The 14283-nt window shown below is 53.4% G+C and overlaps 1 protein-coding gene across 1 annotated transcript; it reads right to left on the bottom strand.

Moving 5' to 3' along the window:
• Positions 1 to 3007: 3007 nt before the first annotated feature.
• Kcnk18 (potassium two pore domain channel subfamily K member 18) lies at positions 3008 to 13204 on the bottom strand. Its single transcript, XM_051146975.1, has 3 exons — positions 12949 to 13204; positions 10651 to 10779; positions 3008 to 3837 (listed from the first exon to the last, which is right to left on the bottom strand). Exons 1-3 carry the CDS (start codon positions 13202 to 13204, stop codon positions 3008 to 3010), a joined length of 1215 nt encoding a protein of 404 aa, XP_051002932.1.
• Between the last annotated feature and the right edge of the window lie 1079 nt (positions 13205 to 14283).

Here is a 14283-nt window from a genome sequence, read left to right as displayed (position 1 = left end):
TGAAAGCTGGATCCCCAGCTGGTGGCACCATGCCGAGGTGACTGGATCCTAAAGGCTGTGACTTCATGGACGAGTGACTTCATAGGCCAGTGTGGTGGCTGCGGGGCATGCCTGTGAGTGGTTTAGCTTACTCCTTGCTCCTCGTTTCCTCCCTCTGCCCCCAACCTGTTCTCCTCTCCTTTCTGTCACATTTATTCTGCCTCATCACAGTCCCAAAGGCGTGCTAACAACTTTGTCAAACCATGAGCCAAGTCCTTCCATCTTTAAGTTTTCTTAGCTGTTGTCACAGCAATATACAATATAAACACATGGCCCAGAAGACAAGACAGAGAGTAGGGGCCAGGGGGTAACAGCAAGTGCTTGGAGCAGGCCCAGAGCCGCTGAGGAGAGGTTTGACACTGTGACTTGATACTCTTGAGCCTGGACATGGGAGCCTATTTTCTGGAGTATGCATGTGGAAATGTGTTGCTGCCTGTAGGCTGCATGACACAGAGGTAAGAAATAAGGTGAAAGAAGACACAGATCCACTTCTTCAGAACCATAAAAACTTTCATTGCTGGCTAACTGGGTAAGTGAGCGCTGGGAGTGTAGCTCAGTAGGTAAGGGGCTTGCCTGGCATGCACGAAGCCCGGGGTTTGGTCCTCAGCACCGAGAACCAGGCACAGTGGCAGACTCCTGTAATGCCAGCACTTGGCAGGTAGAGGCCGAAGGGTCAAAAGTTCAAGGTCATCCTTGACTGTGTGCCAAAACCGAAGGCACCATGGACCAGATGAGATTCTATCTCAGAAATAAAGGAGGGCCGATGAGGTGCCTCAGTGGACGAACGTGATGGCCACCAAGCTTGACAATCTGAGTTAGGCTCCCGAAACCCACATGATAGAGTAGGAGAACCAACTCCACAAATTATCCTCTGTTACCTGCCACACCCACACCCACACCTTGGCACATGCGCATATGTGCACAGACAGACAGACAGACAGACAGACAGAGATGGCAGATAACAAGAAAAGAAAGGTGGAAGTTACTAAGGAGTTCACACACCTGCCATGAAGTTGCTAAAGCTCTGAGGATTCACTCAGTATGTCATTGCGTGTGCTGACCTAGCCAGAGTTCAGTGGGCATCTGTAGAACTTCTAGGCACCCGGCACCCTCCAGCTCCATCATGCCCCGTGGAGGGAGCAGCCTTCAGTGAGTTCTGGTTTGCGGGGCTTTGCCATACCCTACCTTAGTAACAGAGCTTGGGGATACATCAGACCACAAAGCCCAAGCACTGGCCTGAAATTTCACCCTGTCTTTTCCCTGGTTCTTGCTCACACCTTGTAGATTCCGTTACTTGAGGTAGGTAGGTCTTCAGGAATTGGAGTAGTTTAGAATTTAATCCCTGTGAGGAAGAGGGAGAAAGATCTGGAAAGAGAAACCCACGAACCTCCTGAGAAGCTGCCTTTGGCAATGGCTTGAAGCCAAGCCCTTAAAGCCCGGAGACTTTCCCTTCAAACTAGAACCCCACAGCATTTCTGCTCAGCTCCTCCCTGTAGTGCCAGCCACCACTTACCCAGGGACTAATTTTGCTAATTGTGGCATTCATCTGAGTTTGCAAGAATCTCTCAAGGAGACAAGATGCAGCCATCAGGTATTTCCAGTCACCTCATCTTTCACTGTCCTCTTCTTGGTCCTCAGAAGCTGGTTGGAGGCAGGTGTGAGTTGGGGTACATTCTACAGGAGGGGACCCAAGAGAGCCTGATGGAGGGATGGATGGTGAGAAAGGGAGACTAGAGAGGTCACTTCAAAGCCTGCTAATGATCACCTGAGGCCCTCTGGGAAGAGAGAAAGACGGTATCCAGCCCCACCTCAAGCTCTCACAAGGGAAGGGCAAAGCAGCCAGGGCCATCTGCCTATCCCACTGTCCACAGATGAAGGCTGCCCTGAAGGCAGAAGGTTATTGTGTAGGTTAAATGCTGATTTCTGTACCTTTTGTGTCTGTTTGCAAGCTTTGTTCTGAGAATTTCCTGTCTTAATGTTGTGCAAACTCTGCTCCCCAAGTGTCCCCCTGATATGTCAATAAACCAGCTTACAGCTGATTGGTGTGCAGGGAAGAAAATAGGGCTGGACTTCCTGTTGGCCAGTTGGGGGGTAGAGTTCCGCGGAAGATCAGGAGTAAGGAGCTGGAGCCGAGGAAAGCTACAACGTGCAAGTATAGCTCGGATGTCTGCTGGGAGTAAGACAAATAGCATAGCGGGTTAAGAAATAAGCTAAGAGAAACAAATGCAGTTTTATAAAAATAACTTCAACAGTGCCCCCCTTTTTTACGTCTCTAGCTGGCCCAGCACATGCTCACACTTTACTGGCCAGACTGTGCACACAGGGAGTAAGTTGCCAGGACATATGGGTGGGGTGCCTATCCCATGTCAGCCGCTCTGCAGAAGCTCTGAAGTGTCTCCACTCAGTGGGTACCAATCCATCCCTGTATGTGACAATAGTGTCACCAGCTAGTTCCCTTGGTGGCACCATCCATGACCTAAGGAGTGAGGCAGGTTGTCTCCTAGAATCTGGCCATGAAGATTTCTCCCAGGTGACAACTTGACTTAGTGGTGTCAGTAGGCCAGGCTGGGGCAGGTGGTGTCAGGTGCAGCCATGCAGTCATTCAGGGAAATTCAGATTCACTTTGGCTCATCGGAGACGTCTGGAGCTACTTGGGAATATTTCAATTTTCCTCAAGGTACAAATGCCAAGAACAAAGGTCATTTTTTTTCCTTCCTGTCACAAGAAAGCAGTGATGTCATCAGGTTCTTTCGTATTTTTAAATGGCACCTTTTACAAATGCAGACAGGGACAGAGATTGGACTAGGACCAGTGGAGATGGCTTTTTCCTCTCATCCTCTGTAACGGGAAGATGTGGCTAGGATTCTGAAGGACAGCGGACACTGTGCTCAGATGGTAAATTATCACAGCCCAGGGTCTAACCATACTGTACCAAAACAAGGTGAGGAGCCTGCAGGGCCCACGCCTGTCACAGAGATGCCAGAGCTTCCACCTTTTGGCAAGGCAGCAAGACTTCCCTCTGGCATAGAAACAGCATGACGGCTTTGTAGGTGCGCAGGAGCCTGTTCTGCATCAACTTGAAGGCGATGAACACCATCTCCATGCCCACAATGATATAAATGGAGAAGAAGAGGAAGAAGTGGGGGTGAACCAGCGTGATGTCCCCAAACCCAATGGTGGTCAGCGTGACAAAGCAGAAATAGAAAGCGTCCTCGAAGCCCAGCTCCGTCTCCCAGAAGGGGAGAATGGCAGCTGCACAGGAGATGTAGGCCAAGATGACCAGGGCAATGACGGGGAGAGGGATGTCCAGCCTCTCCACCTGCTGGCCCACCTCATCCAGATTGCTGAGGATGGAACAGGACAGTCGCCCCAGCACCAGCTCAGGACACGAGCTGCTCCTCTCCACCGGCCTCATCACGGGCGGCTGTAGCTTGCTCTGCTTCTCTGCAACTAATCTCTCAAACAGCTCCACACTGCAGCTTGGAGACACAGGCTCCCTGCTGGGCTGGGCATCTAGGAGCTGGTCTGGACCAGCATCAATGACAATCTGAGGGATGGCTTCTTCCACTGGTTTGCTGTCTGCCGGCTTCCGGCACGGCAGGCGGGAGGAGCACCGCTTGGAGAGGGCGTGGGGCAGGCAAAGGAGGGCCTGGAACCGACTGTAAGCCCTGGATAAGAGGGTGGCCACGATGTCCCCTATGTCTGTGAGGACCAGGAACATCAGCGGGATTCCAAAGAGAGCATAGAGCATACACAGGTACTTGCCAAGCCTGGTGACAGGGTACATGTGGCCATAACCTGAGAAAAAAGACAGAGCCTGGTGTTGGTATCAGTCTCCCACCATCCCCCAGAGGTGCAAAAGAGACCTGCTGTTTCTTCTCCTGAGCACAAAACTTTACACAGTAAGGAGATGCGGCCTGAATTAGATGCATATGGCAGGGGAAAGGCCTGAGCTCAGCATGATAAGGCTGCGAGTTCAATCCCCAGGCCTGAAAGTAAATGTATACACAAATAAATAAATATTAATCTCAAATCCACCGTTTGTCTGGCTGGGCCGGGGCTGGGAACCTGGAGGATGTGGAGGGGGCTGGGAGCTGGAGGCCTGGGGGCCTGGGGGCCTAGGGAGCTGGGGGTCTGGGAGTCTGGGTTGGGACCGTGTGGTGGCAGGGCTAGTTAATTTGGCATGTTCATTCATTTAGTGAGTGGTTACTGAGTGCTCACTGAGGACACATGTGCAACGCTGCTTACAGGATCCAGCCCTCTGAGCTTCCAGTTCAGGGGAAGCAGATGTCAATAAAATACCCAGCAACGTGACCATCCCGCGTTGAGATGAGGCGCGGCCACAGGAAGGAAGAGAGCAAACTATTGTAAATGTGCTTGAGGTGACTGGACAGAGAGCGAGAGGCAGAGCTGTCCATATTCTTTGTGGCTGCGATAAAACACAGACAAAACCCACTTGGGGAGGAAAGGGCTTGTGTGGCTTACAGGTCACAGGTCACAGGTCACAGTCCATTGCCGAGAGAAGCCAGAGCAGGAGCCCGAGACAGAAACAGGAGCAGAGATCACGGGGAACCCGCTTGCTGGCTCTTTGCCCTGTCTGTGTTCAGCTGCCTTTTTTACGTGGGCCAGGCTCAGCTCCTTGCGGATGGCACTGCCCGCAGTGGGCTCAGCTCCTTGCGGATGGCACTGCCCGCAGTGGGCTGGGCCCTCCTACTTCAAATAGTCATCAAGAAAATGCCCCATAGCCATGCCCTCAGGTGTGCCAAGTTGATGACCAAGATTAGCTAGCTCAGGGACCAAAAACGGGCCGTTTGCAAAGTTCCTGTAGCAGGTTCACCCACCTGACTAGTTTGCACACTGCACATCTGCCAATGGTGAGACTGGGCACTGAAATCCAGCTGTGCACTCACCAAGCTGTGGGCTCAGGACCCTTTCTCCCTAGAGAGGATTCTAGGGTTTAACCAGTGTCCTCAGAGTGAAACTGCCACCAAATGTGAGGAATCAGAAGACACCCACTGTGGTGGTTGAATAGGAATGTCCCCCACAGGCTCCTATATTTGGATGCTTAGTCACCAGGGAGTAGGGCTATGATAGGATTAAAGGATTTGGAGGTGTGGCCCTGTTGGAGGAAGTGTGTCAATAGGGGTGGAGCTTCAGGTTTCAAAAGCCAACACAAGGCCCAGTCTCTGTCGCTGTCTCTGTCTCTCTGTCTCTGTCTGTCTCTGTCTGTCTCTCTGTCTCTGTCTCTGTCTCTGTCTCTCCCTCCCTCTCTCCCTCCCTCCCTTTTCCTCTCTCCTACTCCTTCTCTCCCTCCTTCCCTCTCTCTCCCCCTCTCTCCATCCCTCTCCCCCCACCCCCATTTCTCTCCCTGCTGCCTGAGGATATGATGTAGAATTCCCCGCAGCTTCTCCAGCACAGTATCTGACTGCATGCTGCTGTGATGATCACGGACTGACCCTCTCAAACTGTAAGCAAACCCACAATTAAATGCTTTCTTTTATAACAGTTGCCTTGATCATGGTGTCTCTTTGCAGCAATAAAACAATGACTAGGGCAGCCAGTGTGGCTAACATACATGGAACAGAGAGAGGCTGGCCAAATGAGGGGGTCTAAGGACCTAAAGAAATAAGAGATACCTCGGACATAAGAGAGGTGCTGTGAGTTGGAACACAGAGCTGGCATGCCTGAACCCTCACAAACAGGCTGACTTTTGAGTGAGCTCCCACTCAGAGAAGCTTGGCAGAGTCAAGGAGCACAGAGGACAGAGTGCTGTGGTGGAGAAGGTGAACTGGCCACCTACTCTGACTGGGGAGCTCTGTGACCTGGGCCAAGGGACTTTATCATCTGTTGCCTCCATTTCGTCGGGTGCAAGAGTGAAGGGCAGCAGCTAACCCCCAAGACCTGGAGCAGGGCCTGGAGTCTCAACTGCTTGGGAGGCTGAGGCAGGAGGATTGGAAGTCAAAGCTGAGTCTGAGCCCCACAGAGCCTTCAGCCCCTAGGGATGTCATAGGCTATAAGCAAGGCCCCCAAGCACCTCATTTTCCAGATAGAGTACGAGCCTCATGTTCTCCTGCACCTCAGGAAGCTAACGACAGGCTCTGCAGAAGCAGCTGCCTCCGCAGCTCGGCCTCCAGGGTCAGGGCTTGGAGTTAAGTTTATTTCGATTTAAAGAATCAAATCTAATATCGCTTGCTCAATCTGTAAAGTGCTTTTCAGAATCAAAATCCCCTGCACAGCAGAACTTCTGGCAATCTCCATTACTGCCCTCATCTATTGGACAATAAACAGATGAGGCTGGTGGCCTGCCTGGGGTCACAGTGCTGCACCCCAACAGAGCCTGAACCTGTCTTTTACTCGAAGACCTTGCCCACGAACATGTCCAGCCCACAGTGGGCTTCATAAGACCCTCTGAGTGAGGGGTGCTTACAGTCAAGAAGGCCTGCTGCGTTCCAGAAAGGAAACGGAGGAGTCGAGTCTCCTCCGAGGGCACCGGGCTCCGGGGAGGGAACGGGCCATGTGCCCCAATTACCGAATGCTGAAATGCAGAACAGAACACTAACACTTCCTATAATGCATTCGTTATTTTGATACAACCACTCCACTGCACTTAGCCAAGCACTTAACAGCCCTAGCATTTCCCTTCTGGATTCCAGGGGCCTGAGCCAGGTGGGAGCTGACCATACCTATGGGAATCACATCAGGGCCAGGTGTTTTTCAGGTGAGTTGGAGAGGCGGGGCTGTTACACCCGGTAGTGATCGCAGGCCTTGCTGACAGACCCTACCGTCCTCCTCCAGCGTGCTGCTGGACACAGGCTTCCTTAATTAACTCATACAGTGGGGAGCGTTTTTGGGCTTTCCTGAGAGTTAAAGCAAGCTAACGCATGCCGTCGGTGATTTGAGGCCATGACTCTCCCACTAGAGACACCTGTAAGGCTCCTGCGGAAGCCCGGGCCTGGGTTTGGACAGGTAGGGCAGGGCTCACGGGGGCTCGTGAGAGATGGGAGGTTAGGATGTGCAGCTGGCCTGGGAGTCTGTGTGGGCAATGTCTGTGATGTCGGTGTGAGTCAGAGGGGGCAGGGACGTGGCCTAGCTGGTGGAGGATTTGTGTCCCACGCACAAAGCTCTGGGATCTATGCTCACCCTGCCTGTCCTCACAGCACTTGGACGGTGGAGACAAGATGACTGACTGGCTAAGACTAGCAGTTCTCAACCTGTGGGTTGTGACCCCTTTGTGGGTAGAAAGACCCTTTCCGGGGGGGGGGTGTCACCTAAAATCATCAAAAAACACTGCTTTTATATTCCGATTCATAACAGTAGCAACATCGCAGTTATGAAGCAGCAACAAAATTACTTTTATGGTTGGGGGTTACCAAACGTGAGGAACTGCATTAAAGGGTTGCAGCATTAGGGAGGGTAAAACCTTGCCAATGCCATAGTTGATGAGCTGAACATTAATCTGCAGTCTTCACAAGCTCCTCAGCTGTGCAGACTCTGTGGGTACAACACACCTTGACCCATTGCACTAAAGAGTGTCAGCGAGCATTGTGGGTGGGGGCAGTGTGAGCCATGCTCCTGTGTCTCACAGGAGGAGGGCAGAGATGTGCGTAGCTTCCTACAACGAATGGGTCACGTCCCTATGACAGAATTCCCAGTTATGGTGGTTTTAGGGACACTGTGAGAACCCATGAGTTAGGTCTGACTAAGTTCTTGAACGGGGAGTGTTGGGGAGACAACCCGGCTTCTCCCCAGCATCTTACTCAGGGTTGTTTCTCCCCTGTACCACACTTTTGTCACACTCATCCCTGGACTTGGCTTGGGGCTTGGGATGGTGTGACAAGGTCACCATGGAAACCAACCTCTGAGCAGGACTGAGCGACTTCCTGGATACCTGAAGAGATTCACCCTAAATGTGGTGGTACATTCTCTGAGGTGGCGTCCCTTACTGAGCAGACGAGGAAGCAAGCTGAACAGCCACAGTCATTACTCTGCTTCCTGACCATGGTGCCAGGGCACTCGCTGCCTCCTCCTCCTCCTCCTCCTCCTCCTCCTCCTCCTCCTCCTCCTCCTGCCCCCACCAGGATAGGCTGCATCTCCAACCTGTGGTCTCAAACCAACTCTTCCCCTAAGTTGCAGCAAAAGACTTAATCAACAGAGGGGGTGACCACCGCCCTGCCTGCCCTGGCCATCCTAGACTCTACACTCCGCACCTGAGGACAGAAACCCGTCCCAAGCACCTCACTCATGGGGCCCCTGTGAGAATTAATGGCCGATATTACCCACTTGGCCCTGGAGTGTGTGGCTGTGTTTCCTATGCTTTCTACCTCTTCCCAACATCACCCACCCTACCTACCTCCAGTCAAACAACCAAGACTGGTTCTGAAAGACCACAGCTTGCAAGAGCTCTCTTGGAGCTTCTGAGCTGTGTGCAGAATATGCGGGGACGACCCTGATGTCCCGGTGAGCAGCCACTCTCCCTGGCTCTTCTTAAACTGCCCCCCACCTCACTTAGGAGTATATCCGTTGGATATGGGTCACCCAGGGGGGTCATCTCCTGCTAAGGCCATGTGGGAGAGGGAAGGAGATGAACAGGAGACTGTTTATAGAGAAGCCAGGGAAGCCAGGCGACAGTTGGCCCATTCCCAAATTACATGCACCTATACTTAGACAAGATGCAGACCCCGTGGGCCTCTTGGGACCCACTGGCCACGAGGATGAAGAAAACCTGATGTTCAGTGCCATGGGAGCTGTACATCTGCCCTGAAAAAGTACTGCCACCAGCCTCTTCCTGGTGTGTGTGGTAGGGCAGGGGGGTGACCTAGCCTTCCTTCTTGTAGTGACTGTCCATGGGTTAAGTCAGGTGGTCAGAAAGCAGCTGCTGGAGGTACTGTGGCTGCCACTGACACATATGGTCTCAGCCCACAATTGCAAGTGCCCTAAAGGTAAGTCTGTGTGGGTTGGGGAGCTACAGGTCCAGGTATCAGGCTCAGAGGGCCACATTTCTTTAGAGATCACCCAGCTCTGAGCTCTGGTGGCTAGGCTTGAAAACCGACAGCTGACCGCTACAGCCTGCCACCCTGGAGAGTGAGGGGTGGGACTCAACAGCACCTCTGTGGCTCCCGTGGGCCCTGACCCTCCTAGGATGGGAGGCTGCTCTCTTGAAGGCCTCTGGCTGGCCAAGAGGGGCAGGGACTAAGCAAGGGGCTATTCTCTTGATGAGAACTCTGACCTAAGAGCACCTGGCTTGGCCTTCCCGGCAGGCCTATGTGCTGCACTGCCAGGTGGAAGCCAGGCTGACTTGCAACCTGCTCTCATCACTAAAGTCCTCTCAGAACAGACGCGGAGTCCACGTCTCCCCTCATATCCCTTGGAGGTTAATCCCTTGCTACTCAGGGTCCTGGCCTCTGTGTGACTCCTGAGAAGAGGGTGTGTGGCTTTGATGGGGCTCAGGACCCGTCTTCAAATGAGTGGCCCTTCATAGCAGAGAGGCCATCCTTCCCCAAGTCCCCACCCCTCCCTGCTTCTAAAGGAAGCCTCCTCTGGATGACTGCTAAGTAAGGAATCCCTCCTTATCCTGGGGACTCGGGACATGTATAAGTCAAGTGCCAGGACAAGACATGGCCGGCTCCGTCCTCTCTGCCCTTCCTAGGGCCTCCATATGCTCCAGGCTCCCATAGGGAGGCTCAGGGGTCAGAGCCTGAGCACAGCTTCCTGAGCAGAAGACGGAGGGGTCTGCAGCACCTCACAGATCCACAAGGCGAGGGCCCCACCTTTGAAGGAACAGTACTAGACTAAGTCCTAAAGTCCATTTGTGGGCACCAATTCCACTCCCTGCACGCTGAACAGCTATGCTGAGGCCGTAGGGGTCTCCTGCAGGCTGAGCCATCAGGTTTTTCCCTGTTGAAATTTTGTTGGACAAGGCCCCTGTCCCTAGGATAAGAAGTCTTTGCAGCACCATGACCTGGCCTCAACCTGCACCCCTCCCCCCTTAGTCTTTACTCTGGATGTCACCTCCTTACAGCCCCATGCATTTATTTTGTTCTCAGGCCTTTGGTTGCATTATGTGGCATCTGGGATGTCCTCGTCACTGCCACCTACCCCACCTCTCTGCCTTCCCACCTGGGAATTCCAGAAGGCTCAACAGAATGCCACTCTAAGACTCTCATGGTTGGATGCCCCCACCCGAGGCTGACACAGCTGCCCCTATTCTGTATTTTCAAGATCCCCTGAATACATCTCTGTCATGCACACATCCCGTATCTGCCCTGCTCACAGATAGTCAAGGTATGCATGGTGGGCCAACTGCTTCCTGCATGGCCAGTCAAGGCCACAAGAAGGACCACAGTCTGGCCTGTTGCTCACAGGGTCCTTGCCCAGGCATGAAGCTGCACCCACTCGAAGAAGGAAGAATGTGTTTTTTCTAGTTTGCCTCCCACCCCTAGGGCCTATGGGCCAGTAGCAGCCCTTCTTGCTGCTGGACCTGTCTACCTCTGGCCTAGGAAATCTCTCAAGGCAGGCACAGCACAACCGAAAGGGGGTCCCAGCACACCTGCTGGCAGGTGCCTCCCGGGAGGCCGAGCTCTCCTCTGCAGCAGGACAAGTGCTCACACTTACCCACTGTGCTGAACACCGTGCAGCAGAAGAAGAGAGCACTCAGGAAGGACCAGTCCTCGGGCGCCCGGAACCACTGGGGTTTCACCCGCTGCAGGTGCTCACACAGGTCCTTCCTCTTGCCTTCCACCACTGGGGAGAAACCAGAGTGATGAGTGAAGGGCTCTACCTGTCCAGACAGTCCCACCCAGTGAGAGCATGGGGGTGGGGGCAGCAGCACAGCCCCACCTACCCACATGGTGCTGGCAACTCTCCAGCCCTTCCACGGGGCCTGGGTATGACCTGAGCTCAGCAGCCTTAGGGGGGGGCTCCTTCCTTCTTTCCTTCCACAGTCCCAAACTAATTTTTGGAGAGACAGACAGACAGACAGATAATCCCAGGCTGACTGCCAATGCTATAATAACCAAAGACAAGCTTGAGGTGCTGATCTTCCTGACTCCACCTCCCAAGTGTTGCTGTTACAGGCACGGGCCATCGCAGCTGGTTTGTGTGGTGGTGGGGATTGAACCTGTGGCTTGCTAGCTGAGCACTCCACTGAGCTGGAGCATCAGCCCTTTGAAGGATTTCTTAATAGCTGAACCATTCCTTTCATGATTCATTTTCTTTGTTTTGTTATTGTTTGGGTCTTTGGGGGGTTTTGTTCTTTTACCAGACACCGTCTTGCTACCATGGCCTTGGTTGGCCTGGAGTTTGCTACCTAGGACAGGCTGGCTTCACACTGTACCAGTCCTCCCATCTCTGCCACTGGGTACTCAGATTATAGCCACGCACCACCATGTCCAGCCTTCTTTATTCATTTTAAAGAGGAATAAAAGCCTCCGCGTCTCTCTTGTGGAACTCTAAACTGGAAGCAAAGGGCTTTCAGCAAATCAGTGCACTGGCTCCCACAAGGCTTGATGAGCATGCTGCGCTGCCAGCTTCAGCCTCAGGCTATCTCTCGGGATGGGAAGTCTAGGTCCCTGGGCTAACAGGATGGCACAGAGCCTGAGCCACAGGGAAGTCATCACTCATTTGAATTGAATGGCACCAGCCTGGGAATCCAGACTCTGGCATCTAGGCTCACCTTGACTGCCTATAGCTACTTTCTGAGCCTCAGTTTCCCCGTTTGCACAGGAGTGTGGTCAGATGGAAAGAAGCTCAGACTCTGAGGTGCAGGCGCCTGGAATAGAATTCCTGCCTTGTTTTCCTGCTATGTGAACAAGAGGATTCTTTACGGAAGGTAAGGGGAGCTGGGGAGGACCGAGTGAGAAAACGCAAGATGGGACTCTTGTGGAGCCCCACGACTGCACGCTGTGCTGCTGTGTTCCTGGCCCCGTTACCAAGATCTCTAGCCCAGCCTTGGAGCTCCTGATTGAGAGGATCTGGGAAAAGGCTTGGAGATGTGCACTTTGGACAGATTCCCTGGCTGAGCCTGAGGGGTGGGCTGGTTCAGGGAGCCCTGCACTCGCTGGAGATTCAAGGTCTTATGTCTCAGCAGCATACCTCAAGCATGCCTGGCCACTGAGCAGAACTGTTGATGTGACACAGATGCAAGAGAGGGTGCCCTCCACTGAGCAGGACTCTGCCTCCTTGGACCAGCTTCCACTCAGTCCCAACTGACTGGACCATGTTCCCAGCTGGGTCCCCAGCTGGAGAGCGGCACCACGCAGGGGCCCCGTGCAGGAGCATGTGCAGAGGGAGGTGGACTCCATCACTCTTCTTCCCCTGGTTGAGGAAGCCTGTTTTTCGTTTACCTTTTACTTTCTCTTGTTCTGGTAACTGTATCTTTCATCCCTTACTCTGTTGATAATCCCTTTTTAGGACCAAAGGGAGGGATGGAACACCAGTGACAGGCGTAAGGATGCCTATTGAGTGTTTCCTGCCTCTCAGCTCTGCTTTAAAAGGGTCCCAGTAGGTGGGTCCCCTTCTCTCTGGGAAACTAACAAGGGCCCTGCTGCCACAGATCACACGCTAAGCTATAACAACAGCCCTGCCAGCGCCATTCCCAAGCGCTGACGTCCCCCCCCCCAAGCCCACTACATCCCTCCCCTAAACCCTGGGGGCCGGGTGGGGCTGATGGGAGCCTGAGGAAAGGGGAAAGCTGGGCCTTAAGAGCGCCTGCTTATGGCTCTTAACTTTCCCCACTGCACCCCTGGGAGGGCGGCTGCTCATTTCCCCACTGCCCGCCCCCCCCAAGAGGAGACTCATTTGCCTAAATTCTCTCAGGAGTGGAGGCCATATAGGCAAATTGCTCACAGCCTCCTGCTACAGCAGCTGCAAGAGAGCAACTACTCCTCGGCACCTACCTACCTACCTACCTACCTGTCCTGTTGCATTTCAGGATGCTGCACAGCTTGTCCAGGAACTTCTTCAACTCGGGATTCTCCTCCGCCTCTGGGTCAGGGCGGCCCTCGACGGCAGAGAAGAGAGCGGCGCCCGCGAGCGCGTAGGTCACCAGGCAGCAGAGGAAGCAGAGGCCCGGCAGAAGCTTACCCAGGGCTTCTGGGCAGCATGCCGGGGCCTTCCCCAGGGCCTCCCGGCAGCATCTCCTGGCCTCAGGTGGCTCCTCAGCCTCCATGGTCTTGGAACAGCTCAGGGAAGGCCAGGAGCAATGTGTGAAGGAGGCTGGAGCATCCAGCCTGGGCCTGGAGGAGGAAGGTGGGAGTGGCCGGAGAATGGCCAGGCTCCAGCCCTAAGTGGATGGTGCGTGAGCTTCCCAGAGGACCGGGAAAGCAGCCGGAACCCATCAAGTTCGGCTCATCCAAACAACTGGATGGCGCCCCTGCTAGCGCCCCAAATTGCTATTGATCCACCTGACCAGCGCCAGAGTTGCTGGTGGGGCTTTAGGAGGACCTCGCGCGCGGATTGTTGTGTGCTTTGCTCTGCCTTTCCCGTTCTGAAACTGCAGCTTCGGCTTCCAGGTACCAAATCTGATATTCAATTCTTAGTCAAACGACTCTCCTTTCCGAACACTGTTCCGACACTTCTTGGCCTGGCGTACCTAGACTATTGGACAACAAGAATAAGAGTTAGGGCAGCCATAGGCCCACTGCTTCCAAAATGCTGGAATCTGTGTGGGTCTCCCACAGGCCTGAAACTTGCCAAATAGCGAGGCTGGCGGGTCTGGAAACCCCAGAGATTGGCCTGTTTCTGTCTCCCCAGTAATGTAATTATAAACAGGCACCAGCATGCCCAGCCTTTTTTTTTTTTTTTTTTTTTTTTTTTTAGTGATGATTCTGAGGATTAAACCCAGGATTGCAAGGCAAGTGCTTTACCAACTGAGTCATCTACCTAGCCTAAACTTTCTACTTACTGAGTTTTTCCTCCTCTAGAGGGGTTTTGTTGACAAAAGTGCCAGTAAAACAGAACCTAGCCCCGGGCAGCTCAGACCAATGGGTTGCCTCACTCTGGGCAGATACAGTGTGGACAGACCATGGAAAAAGTCAGCAGTGCTTCCACAGCCAAAACCACATCTTTGTAATGCAGGGTTAGTGGAGTGTAGTGGGTTGGTTCTAATTGTCCTCCTGAATTCTCCGCTGGGGGACTCTTGTCTTTTGTGCGGAGTGGCTATTGCTGCCTGGAAAGCAGAGCATCTGTGATTGTCCACCTGAGGCTTCCACTAGGCCGCTCGCATTTTGGAGGCTCTGTCGGCTGCTG

The sequence above is a fragment of the Acomys russatus genome, chromosome 5 (genome assembly GCF_903995435.1).
Source record: "Acomys russatus chromosome 5, mAcoRus1.1, whole genome shotgun sequence".
NCBI lineage: Eukaryota > Metazoa > Chordata > Mammalia > Rodentia > Muridae > Acomys > Acomys russatus.
The sequence above is the reverse complement of the archived record's forward strand: the minus strand, read 5'-3'. Positions and strand labels throughout refer to the sequence as shown.